At 44.7% G+C, this 26,816-nt stretch overlaps 1 protein-coding gene across 1 annotated transcript; it reads right to left on the minus strand.

Annotated features, from left to right (window-relative positions):
* Window positions 1-14: 14 nt before the first annotated feature.
* LOC311510460 (suppressor of cytokine signaling 1-like) lies at window positions 15-26,196 on the minus strand. Its single transcript, XM_084610123.1, has 3 exons — window positions 25,676-26,196; window positions 4,331-4,455; window positions 15-1,616 (listed from the first exon to the last, which is right to left on the minus strand). Exon 3 carries the CDS (start codon window positions 1,548-1,550, stop codon window positions 1,038-1,040), a length of 513 nt encoding a protein of 170 aa, XP_084466249.1. The 5' UTR covers window positions 1,551-1,616; window positions 4,331-4,455; window positions 25,676-26,196; the 3' UTR covers window positions 15-1,037.
* Window positions 26,197-26,816: the final 620 nt, after the last annotated feature.

Raw genomic sequence — 26,816 nt, forward strand, 5'->3', positions numbered from 1 at the left:
AAGCTCCTTTCAAAGACATTTTGAAAACATTTTTATTAGTAGTAAGTTTTATAAACCATTCCTCCATCCCTTTTAGACAAAAGCCTAACTTTTTAGAGTATTCCTTTAATGATGATCTGCAGGGGGCAGCAGCATACTGCCAGATGACCGCACGTTATGGTGCTTTAGACACATCTGCTCATACAATCAATAGCAGAATGGACTCTCCAAACCAAGACTTAGTTGGCTGAAATATATTATCATCCCACTAGAGTATAGCCCAGCTGCTATGCAGTCCAGCTTCCAATACAAGTGATGCAGAAGCTGGTGGGACTGTATTATTACACATGCCTACAACTGTTTCCTCCAGTGCAAATATTAGACAGTCATTTCTTGTATTTCTGCAGTAGCATGTTATGTATTTCCATGGTGCAGGGAAGTGAAGGCTGCTGGTTGTGAAATCTTTCTCTCTCTCTCTCAACACACACACACACACAAGTTGCTTTGGTATCAGAGATCAGTGTACAATTCCTGATGACATTGAATCGGAGCTTGTCAAAGTCTTTGAAATTCAACTGGACCTTTCCACGAGGAGAGATTTTTCCGCAAGAAATAGCTTAGGCACTTTGGAATACAGGGAGAAGACGGGTGTGCTGGGAGGACAGGCAATGCCTGTGTTTCTGAAGCTTATGCATCACAACTGGAATAAAAAGTGCTGGATTGTGGCAGTTCTACTCTGCCACAGGGAAAAGCTACACACCTTTACCTCAGGAGGACATGGCTCCCATAGTCAGCAGGTTTAAGCTACCCCCCCACACCCGTACCCCAGTATAATCCAACAGCAGTGGCACATTCAGTTAGTGTGTCACACACGCTCAGTTTTGCCTGCCACATGTATGCAGCTGTCTCCCTCTCTGCATAGGCAGTGCATTCCAGGTGATATTATGCCTTGTTCCTTTCCACACTGAAAAGTAACTGCCCCTCCCATGTACCTCTTCCAATCTCTGACCTTCCTCCCTTTTCTCATTGTAAGCTCCCAGGCTTTGACAGCAAAGTTCCTACAACTTGGGCACAACCCTGTGGTTCCTGCAGAGGGGTTTGGAGAACACCAAGGGGGTTTCCCCCATTTCATCACAGTAGAGGGGGTTGGCCTGGGTTCCTGCCACCACCATCTCCAGCAGCTTAACTACACAGTCCGAGAACCAGTCCTTCAGCCAGAAGTAGCCCTCCCGGAAGGAGATCCGGAGGCTGACTGGGCCTTCTGGCATCCGAACACTCACACTGAAGAGGCAGTTCCCCTGTGAGCTGTCCCGCACCAGATAGGTCCCTACCGGCTCCTGCTGTAGCTTGGCGTGTGCTTCACTCACAGGTAAGGGACCCCAGTAGAAGCCACTGGCCTGCAGGATATTGAGCGATCGCTCCACTACCTCCCACTCACAGCTGCGGAAGGCCCGGTAATGAGTGGGTAACCTGGATGGAGCTGGAGGGTGGGGAGTGCTCCGATGCTGACTTTGTGGAACAGAAAGGTTCTTGTGTGCGTTCAGTAGATCATCCGGCCTCCCTCTGATCATCTCTCAAAGGGCCCATGGATCCCAGAAAGATGTTATCTTTAATACACTTTCTTCTTTGCATCCAGCCTGGAGAAGAGAATGAAAGTGAGGCAGGCAGATAGGAGTTTTAGTGTCTTTCTAATTGGATAAAGTTTCATACAAAGAAAACTGGGGAGCAAGGACATTAATGGGAGGAAAAGGTACACAGAATTTATACAGCTGCAGAAATCAGTGATAAAAAAATTGTTCAGTAACTCATACTCTCTCCACCCTGGCTCTCACCTCAGCCAATGCAGGATTATTCCTTATAACAATCTGCTTACTCTAGTCTTAAATGACTCCAGCAAAGGGGCTTTCACCACATCCCTTGGCAGACTATCTTAATCTAATAAAGCACACTGCTGGGAATTTCCCAACACATTCCCACAAGTTAGAGAATAACCGTAGGTCTGAAGATGGGATCTTTCCTTGCCAGGAAATAATCTTGTTCATTATCATTTAATGGCTGATCAAAGGATTTTTCATATCTGCCTCCACTTTCTTCTTCGAGGACCAATATGGCTATGAAGAAACAGGAGCCGGGAAGGACTGATTCCCACCAATACCCACAAGCCCCTGTAATCAGTGACTGAATTATAGAATAGCCCTGCTCAATACAACAGAAGAAGGTGAAGCTCTCTGCCCCAGTCCCCAAAAATATGCCCTGTGTAGGCAGGAATTTAACCTACCTCCCATATTTGATGATCTTTTTAACCCTGAGCATGTGGGTCAGAATCACCATGAGTTAGATTTTAATCCCATTTATACGGCTAGGTACGGTTGGAGTCCAATTAGTGATCCTCTCCCCAACCCCAGCCCCTTACCATTGAGAGTCTCCTGTATCACAGCCTCTGGGGTGTTTCTCCCCTGTGCTCCATGAATCCTGTTGAATAATTCCAGATCATATGCTTCTGCCCTAACAAGTTATATCCTGATAATCTATTTTTAATTGTCTGCTTGTTACTCCTTCTGCCACTGGAATAAGAATACTTCTCTTTCTCACTGTCATGGTCTCTTTCTGTTTCTGTGTTCCTATCAGGTTCCCTATATTTAGCAGTGTTGATTCCTGCACCCGCCCGCTGCTGCAGACATCAATCCATCTAAGTTATTACAATTATAAAATATATATATATATATACTGTGTGTGTGTGTGTTTGTATATATATATATACACACACATACACATATACAAACATAAAAACCACAGCCTGAGCCAGAGGCTTGTTCTGTATGAGAAGTCTGAGCTGTTACATACCACTTCCCCAGGCATACGAGTCAGTAACTCACCGCCAAAACCTTGCCCTCAATCCTCTGACGTGCTCCATTAACCCAGTCACTCTCTCTTTTTCTGACAGAAAATGAGAGGGAGAAGGCAAGCATGCGAGCAGACTGAATTGCCCCCAAGCAGCCTATGCACTGGGGAAGAGACATGCTTCAGTTTCCTCTTACTTCACCTTGGGAAACTTCATAGCTTATCTCAGGCATACCACAGTACTACAGCAACAAAAACCAATGTCCATGTTCCTTCAGTCAAAAGACAGGGATTTTCCATTCCCTCAGACTGGTCAGGCAAGCCAAACCCCAACATAACCCCCGTGAAGCCTGCTACAGTAGTCACTGTTCTAAAGCTCAGCTAATCACATCACTCAATTTGCTGATTATTTTGAACCCTCCTTTAATTTATTTAGTTTGGTACTTGTACCAGATTGACTGCTATGTAGCCTGAAGTCCTCCAGCAGGGGGAAAAGGTATAACACAGGCAGCAGGAGCCAAGCTTGTTTCACATGGCCCTGCTAACAGGTCTTACTCCTTACCTAAGAGTGGGCTTTGGAGGAGGGTACAGGAGTTCAGTCTCCATCGTCCATTGTCCTTCTGCTGAATCTACCAACAAAGGACTACGGCCAGTTGTCGTGGTGGTTTTGGGGATGTGGACACTGGCCCACTAAGGCCCCATCTTCGCTAGCCTTTTTCCCACTAATGTTTCTCACTGTGGTTAACAATGACACAGCACCACCACCCGTGGCAGTAACAAAGGGAACTTTTCTAGATATAGAACTGTGACTTTACCATCTGATCTCTCATTGGGAAACTTTTACAGTGGGAGAAAGATTCACTTTTTAGTCCTGAAAGCGTGTGAAATCCAGAATCTTTAACCCATCACTGGTACAGGACTGATTATCTATCCTGCACCTCAGCTGTGTGTCATTTTGGGAACGAAATTCCACTTTTATTGGTGGGGGAGAGGGAGGATAAGAAGTCAGCCACTGGCAGGTTGATTTTTATTTATTTATTAAATAAAGTCAGCTGTTGGAAGCTGCTTTGGAGATTTGGAATGTCAGCATAAATCCCAGAGGAGATTGATCAATGGGCAAAAAGCAAATAATATAGTCAAAATTGCATTATAAGAACTCACCACCACAGAGGAGACAAAGTAAACACACACACACACACACTTAAATGGATATACCCAGTCTGTAAAGTGCTTTGAAATCAAAGGTACTATAGAAATGTATTACTACCACTGTTTGCTTCCCAGGATGTAGCTACAGCATTGAGTTGAGGAGGCAAGGCCAGAACCTCACTTCTTTCAATTGCGTTCCCTTTGGCCAAATCAAGACCTCCAAATAGCAGTTTAGCAAAGTCAGCTCAGCTACGACATGTGACCTCAAGGGTACAGGTTGTAAAGCAAAGAAAATTGCAGCTTCACGCATATAGATCTGATTTTTCTGCACCTTTACATCCAAACTCCCCAAAATGCTTACCTCTTTCAATTTGCCATCCATCAGGATAAGCTTTTGGACATAAGGCCCAGGACTATCCATTTCCAAGAGTTCCAGCACAGCACTTCCTAACTTTTGCAAAGCCTCAAGTAAGAATAGCTTCTCACCTTGAAAAGTAAGAGACATCAGTCAAACTGGTGAGCAAGTCCATCAGCGAAATACAGCGGGTCCCAAGTTTGCCCATCTTGATCTATATCAGTCCAGACTCATGCTCTGCAGTACATTTCAAATGATGTGTGACGGAATGTACCCATGTCCACACCTTACACATGACTGTAATCATCTTTGTACAAAGTATACCTTGTGAGAGATCACTTAAAAACCCAATCTGCTGATAAATAACATCGTGGCAAAATGCACGTAGCAGCGTTACATGTGAAGTTACAAACGTAAGCTGAGATCATTACTAAGACTATGACTACACTAGTACTTTTGTCAGTATAACTTATGTCACTCAGGGGTGTGAAACCTCCCCCCCCCCCCGCAGCGACACAAGCTGCACTGACAGAAGCGCCGCTGCAGACAGCGCTATGTTGGTGGGAGACGCTCTCCTGACGACATAGCTACCGCCGCTTGATGGGGGTGATTTAATTATGTTGACAACAGGAGAGCTCTCTCCCGTCGGCATAGAGCGGCTTGACAGGAGATCTTACAGCGTTGCGGCTGCCTTGGTACAGCTGTGCTGCTGTAAGGTCTCTGGTGTAGACATAGCCTAAAAGTATGTTTTCCAGAGAAGTCTTGGGAATGGCCAAACCAGTTCCTCAGAGGTGAAGGACAAGCTGATGCCTCAGCCAGGTGTGAACAAGGCTGATGGACCATTACCTGGGAAGTGGCCATTCTTTGGCAGGGAAAAGGGGTGCAGAGGCAAAAATATCTACATCTTGGCAAAGAAACAGCATGGAGTTCCCTTCCACACAGACTGCCTGTCACCTTGCTCCCAGCTGGAAATGCTTCTCAAAGGGGGGACAGGATGTAAAAAGAAGGGGCAGATACCCCAATGGACCCACCTCCTCTCTCTGCCCAATCGATTCACTGTACCAGAAGGGACAAAGGAAGCAGCAATTCAACTGGAGAAGGGGTCCATACTTAAGTTTGGTCACTAAGACTACTGAAAGCATGTGGTGAGAAATCCTTGCTTTGAATTTGACAGAGTTTGTTACGTTAGGCACCGGTGACATTTTATCTTTATTTTTCTTGCAACCATTTCTGACTTTTATGCCCCATTTCTTGTACTCACTTAAAATCTCTCTGTAGTTAATTAACTTGTTATATTGTTTTATCTAATTCAGTGTGTTTGAACTGAAGTGTCTGGGAAACTCCATTTGAGGTGGCAAGCTGTGTGCATATTATTTCTATTAAAGGAATAACTGACTTTATATACCGGCAAAGAGTCCTGTGGCACCTTATAGACTAACAGACGTATTGGAGCATAAGCCTTCGTGGGTGAATACCCACTTCATCGGATAAGCCTTCATGGGTGAATACGCACTTGGTCAGATAAGCCTTCGTGGGCGAATATGCACTTGGTCGGAAATCCGACGAAGTGGGTATTCACCCATGAAAGCTTATGCTCCAATATGTCTGTTAGTCCTGTGGCACCTTCTAGACTCTTTGCCGCTTTTACAGATCCAGACTAACATGGCTACCCCGCTGATACTTGACTTTATATAATTTTTATTCATAGATTCATAGATATTTAGGCCAGAAGGGACCATTATGATCATCTAGTCTGACCTCCTGCACAATGCAGGCCACAGAATTTCACCCACCACTCCTAACAAAGACCTCACACCTATATCTGTGCTATTGAAGTCCTCAAATTGTAGTTTGAAGACCTCAAGGAGCAGAGAATCCTCCAGCAAGTGACCCGTGCCCCATGCTACAGAGGAAGGCGAAAAACCTCCAGGGCCTTCCAATCTGCCCTGGAGGAAAATTCCTTCCCGACCCCAAATATGGCGATCAGCTAAACCCTGAGCATATGGGCAAGATTCATCAGCCAGATACTACAGAAAATTCTTTCCCGGTAACTTGGATCTTACCCCATCTAAAAACCCATCACAGGCCATTGGGCCTATTTACCATGAATATTTAATTACCAAAACCATGTTATCCCATCATACCATCTCCTCCATAAACTTATCGAGTTTAATCTTAAAGCAAGATAGATCTTTTGCCCCCACTACTTCCCTCGGAAGGCTATTCCAAAACTTCACTCCTCTGATGGTTAGAAACCTTCGTCTAATTTCTAATCTAAATTTCCTAGTGGCCAGTTTATATCCATTTGTTCTTGTGTCCACATTGGTACTGAGTTTAAATAATTCCTCTCCCTCTCTGGTATTTATCCCTCTGATATATTTATAGAGAGCAATCATATCTCCCCTCAACCTTCTTTTAGTTAGGCTAAACAAGCCAAGCTCCCTGAGTCTCCTTTCATAAGACAAGTTTTCCATTCCTCGGATCATCCTAGTAGCCCTTCTCTGTACCTGTTCCAGTTTGAATTCATCCTTCTTAAACATGGGAGACCAGAACTGCACACAGTATTCCAGGTGAGGTCTCACCAGTGCCTTATATAACGGTACTAAAACCTCCTTATCCCTACTGGAAATACCTCTCCTGATGCATCCCAAGACGACATTAGCTTTTTTAGACAGTACAGGACATACATTTCTGGGAGAAACTCTAGAACCTGTGGTGGGTTGGGGTCACCCTGCATAACCAAGGCTGGCAAGAGCCCAGATGTGGTTGGCTGGTTGCAGCACACACAGACATAGCTGGGAGTGACTTGCATTCTGGAGAGTGTTTGTGAGCAGTCCAAACTGGAGGCTACAGCAGCAAAGCATTGTAAAGGGCACCCCAGGTTAGAGGGCAGGGGTGACACAACTACTCATTAGTCTGGATTGTACCCAGGGTATGTCACTTGGCGACAGTCAAATGATATCTTGATTATCAGTGCCTACAATGCTCTGGCCTGACTAGCAACCCAGTGTACATGGTGAATACCTCCAAAATAGCTCTCAGTCGCCTCAGAGGCATCAGGAAGAGCTTTGAGATGGTCATTGTCTTTTGGAATTTAAATAGTGAAAACCGAAAGTGTCTTCAAACTAATTTTAAAAATTGTTCAGGATCTCAAAGATTATGCTTCCCACAACAAGCTCGAAGTGGTGACTGATACAGTGCCTAACATGAGAAGCATCTTGTCTAAATTTGTTCTGTATGCCATTTGAACAGCCCTTATTCACTACTGAACCATCTGAATGCAGCTCAAATCGATTTTGATTTGAGCTCTTCTGCCTTGATTCCCACAACCTCTAGAGCTGTCTTTTATTCCTTCTGCTGGCCCGGTTACCAAGGCTGCTATGTCAGCAAAGAGAGCACACGTCCCAAAAATACAATGTACAATGACTTGCTCAGCTACAGACCCGTTAGTGGATTCATCAACAGGCAGAAAAATAAACCTAGCTTTCTATACATATTTCTGAGGCACTTCCCTAAGACCTTGTCTACACTATGGAGTTTCATTGTTTCTATTTAACTGGACTGCTTTGCAATGTTTATAGTCCACGCCATGAAGTGCACCCATACAAAAGAGGTGTATTTAGCTGATTTGTAGTTCTGCTTCATGTCCGCACTAGTGCTACACAATCAGTGTAGCTGCAGTGCTTTCTGGGTATCTATTCTGGAGTTCCCAGAGCAGCTCCAGGCTGAACTCTGGGCAATTCTGAAAGGCCTCAATATATTTATGGGAGGAGGGGATCACACTCCCACAACCCACTGGGGAAATTCTCTGCTGCCCAGGAGGTATCCCAGAAGTCCCCTGGAGCATGGCAATCCATTACAAAGTATTTCATGCAATCTGAAGTCCAGTCAGAATGCTGAGCTTGCATTTTTGTATCAGCAGCAAGGGTTATAATTGGATCCCATAAAGGTGTATCATGAGTCATGCAAGATGGTGGCAGCGAGAGGGTGAGGAGCGTTCCAATAGAGAGCCCAAGAGTGAAGCTGGAAGGGAGTCCAATCTGGAATGAGCCAAGTGAAGGGCTGTATACTTTAATGGTTACCACACGCTCCATCCACATTAATCATAGAATCATAGAATATCAGGGTTGGAAGGGACCTCAGGAGGTCATCTAGTCCAACCCCCTGCTCAAAGCAGGACCAATCCCCAATTAAATCATCCCAGCCAGGGCTTTGTCAAGCCTGACCTTAAAAACTTCAAAGGAAGGAAATTCTACCACCTCCCTAGGTAACGCATTCCAGTGTTTCACCACCCTCCTAGTGAAAAAGTTTTTCCTAATATCCAACCTAAACCTCCCCCACTGCAACTTGAGACCATTACTCCTTGTCCTGTCCTCTTCTACCACTGAGAATAGTCTAGAACCATCCTCTCTGGAACCACCTCTCAGGTAGTTGAAAGCAGCTATCAAATCCCCCCTCATTCTTCTCTTCTGCAGACTAAACAATCCCAGTCCCCTCAGCCTCTCCTCATAAGTCATATGTTCCAGACCCCTAATCATTTTTGTTGCCCTTCGCTGGACTCTCTCCAATTTATCCACATCCTTCTTGTAGTGTGGGGCCCAAAACTGGACACAGTACTCCAGATGAGGCCTCACCAATGTCGAATAGAGGGGAAAGATCACGTCCCTCGATCTGCTCGCTATGCCCCTCCTTATACTTATACATAATGCTAACCTTATTTAAGCTGTTACCACAATACTGTAGTATCTCCTTTGTCCACACCAGCACTAACACAACTGAGACCCAACCAAGGTTGATGGAGAGCGGATGGACACAAACAAACCTAGGCTGCATAGTACACAGAGAGGTTTGCACGTAGCTAAAGGTGGTGTTACTGTTATGCTAACAGTGTTAACTGCCATTCATTTCTTTAAGACAGTTGCAAAGTCTTAGGCCTGCCCTTTCTCTGTTGTTCACTCTGTGGTTATAAACATAGGTTGATTCAAGAATGAGGCCATTTATTTATTGTTTGTTGGTTAAGGCCATTATGATTGGCAAGTTACGGGGCATTTGAAAAACTCAAAACTGAAATTGCATCTACTAACTGTACAACTAGTGTTTAGCAAGGAAGCAAATGTATAGCTCTCCTTATATTGCAATCTAGTAACAGAAGCCACATGTAGAGAGAGTGACATTTCCTGCTTCCATGCATTATATATCAGCAGCAGAACGATCATGTACAGGGAAGGAATCAATTCTACAGACCTTGCAAAAGGATTACTCTTATCAGAAAGCTTTTCATTAAGCTGCTTTGCTCTAGCAGCTACAGCCGGGTTCATTACAACCCTGCAACTGCAAAATACCAGAGAGGCCATCGCTCTCCTAAAAGCCAAAACATGTTTTGCAAGAGCTGTAAGTAACCAGTTCCAGTTTAGTTACTACAAACCTGCTCTGGTTTAGTTGTCTAATTTAATTATCACTTGCCTTTCTGGCAAAAATAATTTCCTTTGGACTACTTAACTCTGGCCTACAGCTTGGAATTATTTTTCTCCCTCTTAAAAAATCAAAACTGTTTTGCAGCAGCCATATTGGCTGATGCTAAGTTTAGGAGACTTTAACAGCTGCTACTTAGCCTACTCGAGTCTGACTAAAAAACTGAATTGTTGCTTGCCTTTCTGGCTAACAAGCCTGCCTTTTCTGGTAGTTGGCCAGCTGCAGTGTTGCCAAAATCGCGATTTTATCTTGTGATGCAAGAAGCTCCAACCTTCACACAAATTTCAGCGCTGCCTGGACGAAAACTGCTCTGACTGGCTGTCTTCCCCACCCCCTGGGGAAGAGCAGCTGACAGAGCTGCAGCAGGAAGAAAATAGCTCTTCCCCCTTCACTTGGGAGCACAGGGAAGTTTTTGGTGGAGGATGGAGGGTGGGGGGAGGAGCAGCTGACACCCGTTCCTGCAGGAGTGGAGGGAGGAGGAGGAAGCAGAAACAACCTAGAAGCTCAGGGTGGCTTAGCTCCCCCTCTCTCCACTGAAAAACATCAGCTTCTTCCTCCTCTTCCCATCTCTCTCTGCAACATCAGGCCTGGGAAGGTGGAGGGGGGAAGAATAAGCTCTGGAGCTGCCCCGTGCCCCAGTCCTGGGGAAGGTGAGAGGGGACTCCATTGTAGCTCCCCCCGAGGCCTGGTAGAGGGGGTGAAGAGCCACTGGAGATGCAGGAGAAGCAGAGGTGCATTGAGGGGTAAGGGGCAGATGTGGGACGGGGTGGAGGATGGATAGATGTGGGGTGGGACGGCACAGAATTAACTAACATTTTGGGGAGAAGTTGGCTCCCTCCTGGTACAGAGTTTCCAGTAGACCTCTCATAGCAGGGCCCCAAACCACTTTATAAATCTGGAAGGGTTGCCAATTGTGTGTGTGTGTCTGTCTGTCTGTCATAATGTAACCACCACAGATCCGAATAGAACACTAACAGACAACACACTCAGACCAAGGCATGTGCAGCAGTGCATTTTCCCTTGGTCTCACCCCTATCCCCAGTGCAGTACTTTTATGAATAACATCACTTACGTCCATTCACCTGCCCTCTGACTGCCAGACTCTCCTCAACCCCTTCTCCTTCTCTTTTCCCTGACGCAGCTCAATCCTCTTTACTCCAACCCCATGCAGGCACCGTCCCCATCTCACTGGGGGCTCAGTTGCTGCTGTGCCAGCTTGAGACCACAGAAATAACTTCTGGAGAAGTAACAGGCTGTTAGTGGTTTCAGCGTGGTGAGACGACTGGCCCACTGATCAGAAAAAGGATATTGAGTGAATGGTGCTGAGGGAGATCTAAGAGGTAACTAGTCATAACACACAGTTTCAACTACCCAGGTGCAAAACTGGTCAAGTGTTACAATGGGAAAGGTTAAGAGAAAATTTCTTGACATTTAAATAGTCGCTTCTTGGAACAGTTAGTCCTACAAGCACACAGGAAGAGAGGATATCCTTAACTTAGTCCTAAGTAACCCACAGGAGTGGATTGAAGAAGAAACAATAGTTAGGCCCCTAAGTATTAGGGATCACAATATAATTAAGTTCAATATCCTCAAAGGAGGGAGCATATAAAAAAATTGCATTGACACACTAAGCGTTAGAAAGGGGAATTCCTGTCCACCTGCCCTCTCCATGAAAAGGAAGCTGAAAAAAAAGCCCTGAAAGTCAAAGTCACCATAGAGGTTACTTAAGCAACCAGGGTGGATTTGATTTAAATCAAATTGATATAAATCATGATTTAAATCACTAGTCAGGAAGACTCAATTTAATCATGGTTTTCTACATAAAACCATTCTTGTTGGTTGTTATAACCTTAATACATATTCTTCGCAACTCAGAGATAGATGTAGGTTTCATTTTTAGAAGGTACACACTATACGTTTTTAAATAGTGATTTATTTTGAAAACTTTTCAGATTAGTTTTATAGCTATATCAGAAAATGAATGATTGTTTGGTTATTTCATTTACCAAAGGTAATTGAAGCAGATAGTTACGAAGTCATTGGGAGGTAAACTATCTCCAATTCAACAGGTCATTCATTAATATTTGGAGGGGTTTCTTGCCTTGCTGTATTAGGAAGAGATTACCACCAGACAGACATTTAAATTGTTTTATTTAACTAAAACAACAAAGTTAAGTATTCTGGATTTTTTTTCTTCAACAGCAAACATATAATATTTTAACAAAACAAGCATATGTCCCTCGCTTCTCACATTTATCTCCAGACTTCTTCTCCTTATCCAGAGCTATTCTGCCCCCAACAATCTTCTATTCATTGAACTTTTTGAAATTTGCACTTTTCGAGAGAGGTAAAGGATTGACTCTGTGTACACAAATTTGCAGAGGGACAATAGAGTTGAGGTCTGTTATTTCTCACCTCTATATATTATTTATTTATTTAAAATATTTTTTGCTGTTAACAAGCATGTTACCTCTGGAGACACAAATCCACAGTTTGAGTACTGCAAAACTAAGCATCTCTGATGGTATCCTTCTAGACTGAACACTGAGTCCCATTGGGTAGATAGAAAGATTAACCTAAATAACCTATACAGAAGCCCCTGGAACCCCATAAAACTGGGTCCCTAATTCATGAACTATTGGAACTCATTTACAAAACTTTTCTCAAACATTACATGACTATATTGTCTCATACAATAGAATTAGAATTTATAATCCCTATTCCATGATGAGATATCTTTTGAGCTATAACGTATCTTAATTAAAACTATCTTTAGATGGGTTTTTTCCTCAAAAAGCATTTTGTCAAAAAAATCTGATTTAAATAAAAAAAATGGATTTTTATCCACCCTGTAAGCAACCCTAATACAGTCACAAAAGTATACAACCCCCTAAACAAACAAGGAAGCAAGAAGGGAACCAAAATGGCTAAAAAGCAAGGTTCAAGAGGCCACTCAAGCCAAACAGGTATTATTTGTATTGTGGTAGCACCAAAAAGCCCCCGTCACTGATCAGGACCCCACAATGCTAGGCAATGTACTAAACATGCAACAAAAAGATGGCTCCTACCCCAGTGTGCTCACAATCTAAGTAATCGTTAAGAAGATGGCATCTAACCCTAGTGAAGCCAATAAACTACAGAAGGCAATATGTACACTGAGATTAGGGTAGCTACGATGAGATTGGGTCAGCAAATAGCAAAGAGATATATAAAAACAAAAGTGTTTTCCGTAGATCAGAAGCAGGAAACTTGTGAGAAAATAATCAGGTCTACTAGACTCCTAGTAAGTAAAAGGCACAATTAAAGAGAATAAGGACATTGCTGAAAAGCTAAATGCATCAGTCTTCACTATCAAGGATGTAAAAGAGATCCCTCCCCCAGATCTATTCTTTTCCAGTTATTACGGTTAGGCACTATCAGACATTAAGGTATCAAGGGAGGAGATGCTGAGACAAACTGATTAAAATTAAAACAAGTCATGAGGACCAGATGGTCTACACCCAAGGATGCTGAAGGAACTAGCGGAGGAACCAGCTGCAAACAAAAACAGGCAATCTCAGTAAAATCAGCTACTCTATCAAAGGATCGGAAGATAGCAAATATTATCTTTTTTAAAAGGCACTACTACAGAAGAGTAAGCCTCATTTCAGTAGCAGATAAATTTATTGAGAAATCTATTGCAATTCTATGTCAACAAGATAGTGGATAAAGGAGAACCAGTTGACATAATTTATTTTAACTTTTAAAAAGTTTTGGTTAAAGTCGCTCACCAGAGGCTACTTCTGAAAATAAAGCAGTCATGGGGTGAGCGTTAAAGTATATCATCACCGATTACAGACAGGCAAAGACAGAAAACAAAGAGTAGGAATAAGTGGTCAGTTTGCAATATGGGAAAAGGTTAACAGCAGTTAGCCTCATGCCACAAGGTTTCATACCGTTTAATATATTTATTAATTATCTGGAAAAGCAGGTGAACAGTGGGGTGGCAAACAGTACAGATGACAACATTATTTAGGTTAGTTAAAACCACAGAAGAGAGGAACTTCAGAAGGAACAATCAAAGCTAGGTAAATTGGCGACACAAGGTCAGATTAAATTCAGTGTTGATAAATGCAAGGTAATGCATGTTTGTAGGAAAAATCTGAACTACTCATACAACTTACAGGATTCTAAATTAATTGTACTAACTCAGGATAGATCTGGACAACACTGTAGACCAGGGGTGGGCAAACTTTTTGGCCCGAGGGCCACATGTGGGTATGGAAATTGTATGGCGGGCCATGAATGCTCATGAAATTGTGGGTTGGGGTGCGGGAGGGGGTGACGGCTCCAGCTGGGGGTCCAGGTTCTGAGGTGGGGCCAGAAATGAGGAGTTCAGGGTGTGGGAGGAGGCTCTGGGCTGGGGCGGGGCTGCGGGGGTGGGAGTGGAAGGGCTCCCCCTGGGGATGCAGGTTCTGGGATGGGGCTGGGGGTGCAGGAGAGTGCTCTGGGCTTGGACCGAGGGGTTTGGAGGGCGGGAGGGGGATCAGGGCTGGGGCAGGGGGTCAGGGTGTGGGAGGGGGTCAGAGGTGCAGGCTCTGGCCGGGTGGCTCTGCGTGCTGCCCTGTCTGCAGGCACCTCCCCTGCAGCTCCCATTAACTGTGGTTCCCGGCCAATGGGAGCTGCAGGGGTGGCGCTTGGGGTAGGAGCAGCATGTGGAGCCCCCTGGCTGCCCCTGCGCATAGGAGCCAGAGTGGGGACATGCCACTGCTTTCGGGAGCCCCAGCATTTGTGGAGTGGGGCAAGCCCCTGACTCTGCTCCCAGGCGGGAGCTTGAGGACCGGATTAAAATGTCTGACGGGCCAGATGTGGCCCCTGGGCCGTAGTTTGCCCACCCCCACTGTAGGCAGCTCAATGAAAAAAGCATCTGCTTGATGTGCAGAGGCAGTCAGAAAAGCAAACCAAAGTGCTAGGATGCATAATAAATGGAATGGAAAATAAAAATGAGGATGTAATGACATTAAGAAAGTCAATAATGTGCCCTCACCGCTCACCTGGAATACTGTGTTCAATTCTGATCAAAAAGGATACAGAAGAGATAGAGGGGAGTTCAGAGACCGGGGATGAAAAGGCACAGAAAAACTTCCAGAAGAAGAGGGACAGAAAAGACTAGCACTGTTTAGAAGAGACAGGTGAGAAGGGGCATGAAGGAAATATCAAGACAATGAAGGTATAAAATCAATGAGGCAGTTCTTTATATACGCTCTCATAATGCAACAAGAAGAGGACAGTCAATGAAGCTGAAAGGTAAACTTAAAACTGACAGGTTTCAGAGTAACAGTCGTGTTAGTCTGTATCCGCAAAAAGAAAAGGAGGACTTGTGGCACCTTAGAGACTAACCAATTTATTTGAGCATAAGCTTTCGTGAGCATCCGATGAAGTGAGCTGTAGCTCACGAAAGCTTATGCTCAAATAAATTGGTTAGTCTCTAAGGTGCCACAAGTACTCCTGTTCTTTTTTTTAAAACTGACAGAAGAACTGCTCTCCCCATGCATACTTTTTTTTTTGGCGCAGTCCCCAACATTCTCATTTCTTCATTGCTTGTCCTGCACAAACCCTATTAAATACCCATCAGTCTGGGAAGATTTCATAAAGCACACCTCACCATTCCAATCCATAGGGCCAATTTTTGTGCCTTTTTTTTGGTAACAAAAATTTTATTGGTCAGTTTATGCCCTGGTTTAATAGTATTTAGCTATTTGGAAGTTTTAAAATCAAGTGATTTTAAAGTAGAGCAGACCAGAGGCTCCACAGTGAGTGATTTTTAAGTGTCACTTTTAAGCAACCATCACTTAAACATTCAAACTTCCCGTAAGAATTCCAGTGTACTCTGATAATGATCACAAACATACTTTTCCTTTGCAAAGTTAAGGAAGTGAATACAGGGCTTATAAAGGATCCCTATTTCAATCTCAATTACGGAGTTGCTACTGAATAGCTCTATATCAATAACTTAGACAACTTTTCTTCATACTATCGTAAAAAGAAAGTTATGTACCATTCTCCAGTGAATCAGTTGTTACAAACAAAAACACAATCAGGCCTCTCCAACATTTTGAGGGGCAGCACTTACTTCAGTCCTGTTGTACATTACATTCCACACAAATCTGGTGTCCCATCACTTACTTTCAAAAGTTGCTTACAACAAAAATAATCATGAAGCTGATGTTATTGAAAGTCATTTACATTAAAGGGATAAATCCCGCAGTACTTTCAGTTTCTTGCGTTCATACATTTGCGTCCTCCTCACTTTGGTTCCTGGTCACACATTGTCTCCTGTATGTGGGCCTTGGAAGGCTGAGAAATATGCACACAATTACTAAATTAGTGACTAAGTCTAAAACTGGAGCTAGAACACTGTTCCTTTAGGGCCAAAAGCAGAGACCTCTACCATTTGAGAATAAGGGAAAATCTCTGTTACACTGATGAATAGGAGAACCATTACTGCTCTCTCCAAAAGTGTAAGAGCACACATATACACTATGGCCCCAGTCCTGCAACTGGCTCCTCAAGGGCAGATCCATGCCCCCGTGTAGAACCCCACTGACTTCAGTAAGACTGCATGCTCATGGAAGCGTCCCACCCTATGCAGTTCAAACTGCAAGAACAGGGGCCTACAACAATTACAATTAAATATAATTTGAGTAAATTTGCTTAATTATAATCTATTTTCTTCAACTATAGGTGGGACATAAGTTTTCAAAATGATTTAATTATGTGGAAAGTACGACAGAGTAGTAACAAGCTGTTTTTGAGCTAGAGAATCACAAAGTGTTGGACAAATCAAAATTTGAGATCAGGTTTGCAGAAAAGCCTTCAGAGTAAACCTGGTAATTTTTGATCTAACCCAATTTTGCTAACAAAAATTCTCAGGGAGGTAATACAAAGCGAACGGAACCTGGTTGCAACTTTAACCATGGAAAGTTGATCCTCTATATAGTATGTTACATATGTTTATGAGTATGAGAGAGCATAAGAGAACTGTTGAGGGGAGGGCAGGAAGGGGGAACACAGAAAATGAGCGTTACCGAAATACCTTGAGAGTAGTTCTTGGAAATGTGCAGTCTGCAAATTTGTATCATACTTCATTTCCTGTGAAGTGCATACTGACTTTTTCATCTCTCCACCAAAGGAAAGGAAAATGAACACGCTTTAAAGGGGCAGCTGTGCACTCTCCAAAGACAACACAGCAAATGTTGCCATTAAATGAAATGCAAGCAAATTTTGCCATTAAATAACACACACAAAAATCGACACCTTTTGCTCATTTAAGCTAGTTTACAAGAACTGAACTATTATGATTCTGATACAGAACAACTGGATATAACCTAGGATTCAAAGTAGTTATTGATTATACCTTCTTAAAACTTTCTCTTCTGGAGACTTGGGTTCAAATCCTGTGTTTGGTCATGGCTGTAAATGAGTTTGAAAGGTCTCATCTTGGTCATTTTTGGACACTTATTCACAATACATAATAAACAAGGACCAGTTGTGCCAGACATCTTTGGTTTAAGAAAGGCCCCAAACTGAATTAATAGATGGATCTGATCAAAAATAAGGCAGAATCATAGAAATGTAGGGCTGCAAGGGAGCTTGAGAGATAATCTAGTCCAGCCACCACACCAAGGTAGGGGCAAGTAAACCATCCGAGACCATCCCTGACAGCTGTTTGTCTAATCAGTGCTTAAATACCTCCAATGACAGGGATTCTGCATCCTCCCTTGGTTCCAGTTCTAACAATAAGGATAGTTAAGCAAGTTTTTCCTAATATCGAACGTAAATCTCTTTTGTTGCAAATGAAGCAGATTACTTCTTATTCTACCTTTCATGGACATGAAGAACAATTGACCACCATCCTCGACAACACACTGCAACCACGTTAAGGGCTATTATCAGGTTCCCCTGGGGTCTCCTTTTCTCAAGGCCAAACATGCTGAATTTTTTTAATCTTTCCTCACAGGTCAGGAGGAAACCTTTCTCAGCCTTTTATCATTTTTGTTGCTCTCCTCTAGACTCTTCCCAGTTTCTTAAAGGGTCGTGACCGAAACTGGACACACACCCCACCTGTGACCTCTTTGGTGCTGAATAGAGCAGAACAATTACGACCCGTATCTTACATATGACACGCCTGTTAATACACCCCAGAATCATATTAGCCTTTTTTGCACCTCCATCACATTGTTGGATCGTGTTCAATTTGTGATCCACTGTCACCCCCCAGGCCTTTGCAGCAGTAGTATCACCTATCCAGTTATTCCCCATTTTGTAGTTGTGTATTTTATTTTTTCTAAGTGTGGTACCTTCCACTTATAGTTACTGAATTTCATCTTGTTAATTTCAGACCAATTCTCTAATTCAGCGGTTCTCAAACTATGGGTCGGGACCCTGTTTTAATGGGGTCACCAAGGCTGGCTTAGTCTTGCTGGGGTCTGGGACTGAAGCCTGAGCTCCACCGCGTGAGGCCAAAGCTGAAGCCCAAGGGCTTCAGCCCTGCGCAGCAAGGCTCAGGATACAGGCCTCCCACCCGGGGCTGAAGCCCTTGGGATTTGGCTTTGGCCCCACCTGCCTGCGGCAGAGGGGCATGGGTGTGCTCAGGCTTCAGCCCTCCCTCCTGGAGTCATGTAGTAATTTTTGTTGTCAGAAGGGGCTCGCTGTGCAATGAAGTCTGAGAACCGCTGCTCTAATTTGTCAAGGCATTTTGAATTCTAATCTGTCCTCCAAAGTGCTTGGTGTCCTCTGCAAATTTTATAAGCATACTTTCCATTCCATTAACCAAGTAATTAATGAAAACATTGAAAAGTACCAGACCCAAGATTGACCCCCGTGGGACCACACTAGATATGCCCTCCCAGTTCAACAGTGAACCACTGATAAATACTATTTGAGTATGGTCTTTCAACCATTTGTGTACCCACCTCATAGTACTTCATCTAGACCAAACTCTCATAAGCAAACTAGGGCAATATCATGTGGGACTGTGTCAAAAGCCTTACTAAAATCAAGATACATCATGTCTACGGTTTCCTCCCTATCCACTAGGCCAGTAACCCCATCAAAGGAGAAAATGAGGTTGGTTTGGCGTGATTTGTTCTTGACTATTGGCTATTATTTATCGCCCTACTCTTTTCTAAGGCTCAGATTTTTTAAGACATTTAGGCACTGCAACGCCTATCTCATTTAGGAGCCTAAATATCATTTCAAAGGGACTTAGGCACTTAGGGGGCTTAAATCTCATTGACCTTTGAAATCCTTTTTGAAAATGAGATTTAGGTTCCTAAATCAGTTAGGCATTGCAATGCAATGCTGAGCACAACAATGCCTAAATACCTTTAAAAATCTGGGCCTAGGTGTTTACAAGTTGATTGGTTAATAATTTGTTCCAGTATATTTCCAGGTATCCAAGTTAGGCTGACTGGTCTATAATTCCCTGGGTCCTCTTAGTTCCCTGTTTTCCCTTCTCCCTCCTCTGGGACCTCCCTGGTCCTCCATGAATTCTCAAAGATAATTGCTAATGGTTCCGAGATTGCTTCAGCGAGGTCATACCCTAGCATGAATTTCATCAGGCCCTGCTGACTTGAATACATCTAACTTATCTAAATATTCTTTAACCTGTTCTTTTCCTATTCTGACTTTTGTTCCTTCCCCCTTGCTAATATTAATTGTGCTAAGCATCTGGTCACAATTAACCTTTTTAGTGAAAACTGAAGCAAAATAAGCATTAAAAACCTCAGTCTTCTTGATGTCATGAGTTATTAGCTCTTCCTCCCTGCTAACTAGTCGACTTAGGGCAGGTCTATACTACAAACTTGCATCGATGCAGCTGCTGTAGCACTCCTGGTGAAGACACTTTAAGCCAACGGGAGAGAGCTCTCCCATTGGATTAATAAATCCACCTCCGTGAAAGGCGGTAGCTTCCCACACTGACACAGTGCTGTCTACATGGCGGGGGCTGGGTTAAGGTCGGTATAACTATTACTCAGGGATGTGTATTTTTCATAACCCTGAGCGACATAGTTATACTGAAGTGTATAGTGTAGACCTGGCCTTACCCTTTCCTTTGTCTTTCTTTCACTCCTAATGTATTTGTAGAACCTCTTCTGAATGTCCTTTATGTACCTTGCTAGGTAAAACTTGTTTTGTTCCTTAGGTCTGGTCTACACTACAGAGTTAGGTAGACATAGGTTGCCTTGCATCAACCTAGCTGTGGATATGCTTTCACATAAATTTTGACATAATCACTTATCTACACTGATTTAGTAACACCATCTTCCCATGTGGCGTAGAGTCATAGTAGATGTAATTAGGTCGATGCAGTGTCAGTGTAGACACTGCGTTGCTTACATTGACTCTCACTGGCTTTCAGGAGCCATCCCACAATACCCCACACTGACAATACAATCGACACAAGCATGCCTGGTGAGGACAAAGACCACTGACACAAGAAGCCAAGCATGCACACACACATGCGATTAAATAACTGTGGTGGGTGTACGCTGATGTAAGTTAGGTTGACATAATTTAGTAGTGTAGACACAGCCTTAGTCTTTCCGCTTTTGTCTCAACATGTTTTTGCTATTCTTTTGTACTCATCCGTAGCAATCTGTCCATGTTTCTACTTTTTGTAGGATACATTTTTGATTTCCAGGCAATTAAAAAGTTCCTGATGGAGCCATATTGGCTTCTCACTATTCTTCCTGCCTTTCCTTTTCATTGCGATAATTTGCTGTAGTGCCTTTAATATTGCCTCCTTGAGACACTGCCAATTCTCCTTTACTCCTTAGTAGTAGTAGCAATAGTAGGGATACTGCAGGTCAGCAGTGATGTACATGTGCAGAGTGGTAGTAGGAACCAATAATCTAGCTTTAGCTTATGTCTTTAGTCACATGCATTCATATATCAAATTAATATATAATTTCAGCATGGTCTCGTAAGTAAATATTCATTTATAAAAAAACTTCTTATACACCAGAAGTGTCGAACATCTGATATTTAGGTGGTCCGCATGGCATATTCAGATTCCACACAATCTAAGCTTTCATTTAAAAAAATACATTTCCAGCCCTCATGGTTTACAAACACTAACCAAGTGTAACTTATGCAATGCTGTTTGTTAAGTCTGCAAAGCTCCGGAAATAATGGTTGATAAAATGTGACCTCCTTAATTAATCCAACTGAGGTGATGATCTTGAAGTCTAATGAGTACATTTAATATCTGCAATATCTATTTTATTGCTTACCAAGATGAGATGGGAATGGGTGAGAGAAAAGTTAGGATAGGGAGTGTCTGGTAGTGGGGGGAACTGGGAGTTACTGGTGGGAAAGAAATGCAGATAGAAGAAAGGCAGACACACACACAGAAAGAAAAATGGAAATGGAGAGAAACATAGGGCAGAAATAGTGGCATAAAGGTGCGAATATTTTCTGTGAGTAATATTGCAGCCACATTCAGTATCAATGAGATAACTAACATTTCAGTTACAAGCTATATTCTACCTTAGATCTTTGTGCAAATATCCCATTGACACCTGCAAGAAATTCACAGTGGATAAAGGATGGTACATACTCCTACATGTAGGCTCCAATCCATAATTTAGAAATAGAATTTGGCCCTCTCCAAAAATGGGTTTGACAACTCTGTTAAAGAAGCAGAGATATGTACATTTGGAGGCTTTCATAAGATCAACTCTTTTTTTTTTGGTGGGGAGAGAGGCGCGGTTGTTCTTTCATGTCTGCTTTTCAAGACACAAAGGTTCAATAGTTGTGACATAGGCTCCTGTGCCTTGGGAGAAGGCTGCAGTTTATATATTGCTTTTAGTACAGCCTTAAATTACTCCCGGGGGAATTCTGCACTACTGCATATGCACAGAATTTATGTCCCCCGCAGATTTCATTGCTTCCCAGTAGAAAAATGACTTTCTGACAGGGAAGCTGCAAGAGCACTCACAATCTACTCCCTAGAAGCATAGATACATCATTTCAGGCATCTGGAGCAGCCGGTGGAGAGGTAAATCACCATGGGGCTGGAGACAACCCAGCCAGTGGCTACTACCCTGAGCTGGTCTCAGCTGCTAGTCCCAGCTGGGCTGGAGGCAGGAGAGGATGGGACTTCCTCTTCCCCTGCAAGGAATGGCTGGGGCTTTGTCAGAACCACCCCCAGAAACCTCCACCAGGAAGTTCAGCATCCTCCTGTGCTTCCTGCCCCCATCGCTCCTCAGCTGTGGGGTGAGGGGTCACTGTACAGGGAGCTGCTCCCTCATCCACCCAACCCCCGTGCATCCAGACCTCCCATACCCAGACACCCCCGCCAAGCCTCATCCCGTACACCCAGAAACTGCGTAACCCTCCACACCCAAACCCCACCCCACTGAACTTCAACCCCTGTATCTGGAGCCCCCCTGCACTCAGACCCCTACCCCTGCACCCAGACCACCCCCCACTGAGCTCCCTGCACTCAAACCCCACTCTGATGCCCCACCCCCCTGAATCCCCACATCCAGACCCCCACACCGCTGACCCCCAATTAGCTGCATCCAGACCCCAACCCCATCAAGTCCCACTCCCCCAGCACCCAACCCCCCCCCACTGACACCCCCATACCCAGACCCCTCAGCTGAGCCCCAACCACCTTCACCTGGAAGCCTCTGCAGAGTCCCATTGCCCTGCACCTGGAACCCCCCCAATGAGCCCCTGTGCATCCAGATCCACCCACACCTACACCCCACACCGAGCTGCCTGCACTGAGATTCTCCCACACAAAATTCTCTCACCCCCCACACTTGGATCCTGCCTGGTTGAGCCTGCCTGCCCCACACCTGGTGCACCTGCCTCTGAGGGGCAGGGCCCCAGGGTGTTTCTGGGGCAGGTCCAGGCCTTGTGCTGTGTCAGGGTCAGGTGCAGCCTCACTCCTGAGTCCGTGTCCGGGGCTGGGGGGGGACGACTCAGGGTGATCTCCCACCTTTGTGCAGCCAGTGGCCTATGCTCCCCACTCCCATGCTGGAGGCTCTGCATTTATTTATGGACAAATAAAACTTGCAAATTTTAAAATATTGTGTGCAGAATTTTTAGGCACAGAATTTTTAATATTTTGGTGCAGAATGCCCTCAGGAGTATTAAATGAAAGACTTGCATACATAATCAACAATATTTAAGGTCAGTTATGGATGAGCCAGGTTATTTAATCATATCATTAGCACAGTGATGAGCACCATAAAAATGAATCGGCACCTATTGATCTGGAGAAGACCAAAACCATACTTAAAAATCATTCCTGAAGCCAAATATCCAATTGATGAAGACAACAAAAACAGAAATGCTTATAAACACAGTTTGGCTTCATCCACAATGGCTAGCCAAATCTTATTAGAACTTAGTTCAACCCAGACCAAGTTTATACTTTAATGTTTGCCCCACAAAACATTTAACACACATGCTTAAGTTTAAACATACGTATAGTCACTTTGACCTCAAAAAGATTGAACATGCTTAAAGCATGCATGCTAAGTGTTTGCAGGATCCAGGCTATAGCTATGATTGTTTTGGTAATGTAGACAGGACTGCGTCCTCTCTTCTGACGGACTGGCATTAGAGGGGAAATGTCAGAAAACTGTAGTTATATTTGATCTCACCTCATCTCAGGAGCTAAACAGGGTTGGACATGGTCAATATGTGATTGGATTTCACTTTAAATTCTCCAGAGTGCTGCAAGGAGTGAAGCTGGCAATGGAATAAATTACGCTGTACCCTTTAAATTGGTAATGAACTAATAATCCCAGAATGGTAGTGGGCTGAATTGGCAACCATAAAAAATTCAAAAATCACAAGTCAAACACCCTCCAAAAATCATGAGACTGGCTTTTAAATCATGAATTTTTATTTATTTAAAATAATGATAAAATGTTGGATTCTTTTCATTTGCCTTCAGGGTGCATCCAGGTCCTGTTTTCAAGCTTTTCTTTGAACCGGGGCTTATTTATTTATTTTTAGATGAAAACTGAGATTCTCAAGTTTGAGTTCTTGGAAGCATTTGATTAAGTAAAAAATAAATATAGTGAAATTCACAATAAAAGTGCAAGGAGGGTGACAACAGAGTAAGGAACCTGGTATTGCTTACAAGTGCCATTTTTCATATAAACAATAGAAACAAGATGTTGGTCATGACACCTTTTTGCAAGAGTAGGGATATCAGCAGCCCTGGTGTTCTAAGCAAATTCCAATTTAAAATTACAATCTGCCTTTATATAGGAAGAATTTCCAGTTGGCAAATTATTCAAGTGCTACAACATTGTGTACTGTTATATTACACTTACAATTCCAGAGGTGAATGCACCTCCGTGCCAACGAAAATGACCCTGCTATTTGAAGTCTGTAAAGTGGGTAAAATATTTTATATTCTTTGGGTGAAAGAAGCCAATTCTCAATATTTTATTTCTGAGTCTTCTGATATTTGATATTTTTCTTACAGTCACAGCTCCTGCATTTGAGTGATTACCTCAGTTTTCTTTTTTCTTAATTAAATTTCTAGCCCTTGTGGTTCTGGAGGAAAGCTCGAAAATGTGACCTGAGCGAGCCCAAAAGACTCAAAAAGCACAAAGCAAAAAAGAAGAACCCAAGATTTACAATTATCTCAGTATTTTTAGAGGTCTGACTCATGATTTTTTGAATGCTTGGTGTTGGCAATGCTGTTATAACAATTGTTCAGGTCCTCTACCAAACCCACACCAAAGAACACATATTAATTGAAGCATTTTCTAATTTTCAAATCTGGTTCCAATCCACAGATTCACACCAATTTTAAATATCTTTAGTTTAGAATAAAATCAACCACTACTTTTCTGAAAAACAAAAATAAACCAAACCAAAATCAGTAGCCCCCTACAGCAGCAGCAACGGTAGCAGCTCCTAGCACCTACCACCTGTGTTCTAGCCATGTGGCAACAAACAAGAGGACTCTCTAAGCAAAGTAGCAAAACTGACAGCTAGAATTCGGGACAGAGCAAGTGGTGACATAAGATGATAACACAGCTTTTAAGAGGCTGCCTTTATCTTCCCCTTTCTTCATTTTTTAAAAGAAAATTCAGTGTTGGTTAAAGATTACGTTGATTTTTTGCGTCTCCACCAGAGCTGGTACCTTCAGACCAAGGCTGCAGCATCAGGATGGCTGTTGACTGGCTGTAGCTGGCATTGGCCGTGCCTGTGCTAACTTGCTCTCCAGGACTGTCCATCTAGCAACTAGCGCTAAATTCCGTTTAAGCAGAGAAGCTGTGGGGAAGCCCACTGCGTGGCATCCATCTTTTGCCAGGTTGGCGACCTCAATGACTCAAGCCTGTTTGAGTCGGGAAGGGTAACAACAGAGAGCACATCTTTCCCTGGAGAGGGCGGGAGGGGGTGGCCGGGGGAACCCTTCCACTTTCCAGGTTGCCACAGTCCAGATGGACTCATAGGAGCGAACCTCTGATGACTAGCCCCGGATGCTGATCCTGCCGCGCAGGCTAGGACCTGCCAGCGATCTACGCCCTTTGTGGCTAGCTGCTTCGGACACCGTCCGCTGCAACGTGGGGCTCTGCTCCCAGATGGATTTGCAGGCTGGAGAAGGAGTTTTCTTTGGGGGGGTATCAGGGCAGGAAGCAGCTGCTAACTCGGTTCAACTTTAGGACAATCGGTGCAACTTTCCAGGCGGAGAAGCAGCACTAGACCCTGGAGTTCAGCCAAGAGTTTGTCTCTCCAACCCAAGTTGCCGGGTTTCATCCACAATCTCCCACTCCCCTCCCACTCCTCCCCCTCTCGAAGAGAAACCCCCTTCGAGCCACTTGAAAGTAACAAAGGAGGCTTTGCGTTACTTACTGGAGGCGGGGGCCAGCCCGTGCACTTGGGCCAGGGATGCACGCCAAATCCTCCTGCGGGCTCGCCCGTGCCGGGGGCCGGGAGGAGGGATGGGAGCTAGGGCACTTCGGGTTTGCAAGCAAGGGAAGAAGATGCTCTCTCCGGGACAAGAGGCGGAGGGGGGGGACGGGTGGGTGCGTCCGGCCCTCTCTCCCGCCCCCGTTTCCTAAGTCGGTCCCAGAGAGTTGCCCAGGTGCAAAAGTGCGGCTGGAAACCCGCCAAGGAGCATTTAGGAGCCGAGTCCCCTAGCAAAGTTGCTCTGAGCGCAGAGGAGAGAGAGCGAGGAACGCGGGGCTGAGTCACGGGAAGGCGGCGGCAGCTGCTTGGCGCGTCCCGCCTGCGGAGGGGTGTGCGCTGGGGGGGCAGAGCCAGACGCCAGTCCCAACAGCTGCAGCAGCGTCCCTGGGCTGCCGGCTGGCGCGCGCCAGCCTCCCCCGCACGCGCGCCTGCCTCGGGTACCGACGGCGGGGTCGCGCGCCTGGCTGCGCACCGCTCGCAGCCCTTCGCTTTCGTTGGTTCCAAGGAGGCCGCGCGCACTAAGGGACCGCCGGCAAGTGCCAGCCCGGCGCACAAACGAAAAAGCCCCCCCTGCGCGGGGGAGAGGGAGCCCCTTCCCGCTCTGCTGCCCGCCCGCGCCGCGCAGCTCGGCCGCAGCCGGGGAAAGGCGGGAGCGAGGGGGAGGCTGCGGGGTGACTGACTCCGGCCCCTCCTGCTCAGTGGGGTGACCCAGGGCTTGCTGCACAGGCCAAGCCCTGGACAGACGCTGGCCCCGCTGCTCGGATCGCGGGCAGTAATTCCCCCTCCAGAGACCCCTAAGAGGGGGCCAAAAATAATGCCACCTGCGGTGGCCAGGGGCCCAGCACCATCCAGCCGTCCTCCTTCCCACAGCTATACTACAGCGTTCAGGGGGTCCCTTGTGGCTGCAGGCAGTGGGGGCTTGGGAGCACACAGACAGAGGGGAATGGTGACCCCTGACCATCTCATGCTCGGTAGCCCGGCATCCTGATCCCAGGCCTGCTCTACGACACCCAAAACTTGGGCTGACCTGCGACATTGCTCAGGGCTGTGGAAAATGTCACACCCTCTGCACCTTAGTTCGGTC

This window comes from Lepidochelys olivacea (genome assembly GCF_965140295.1).
Source record: "Lepidochelys olivacea isolate rLepOli2 genome assembly, chromosome: 1".
NCBI lineage: Eukaryota > Metazoa > Chordata > Testudines > Cheloniidae > Lepidochelys > Lepidochelys olivacea.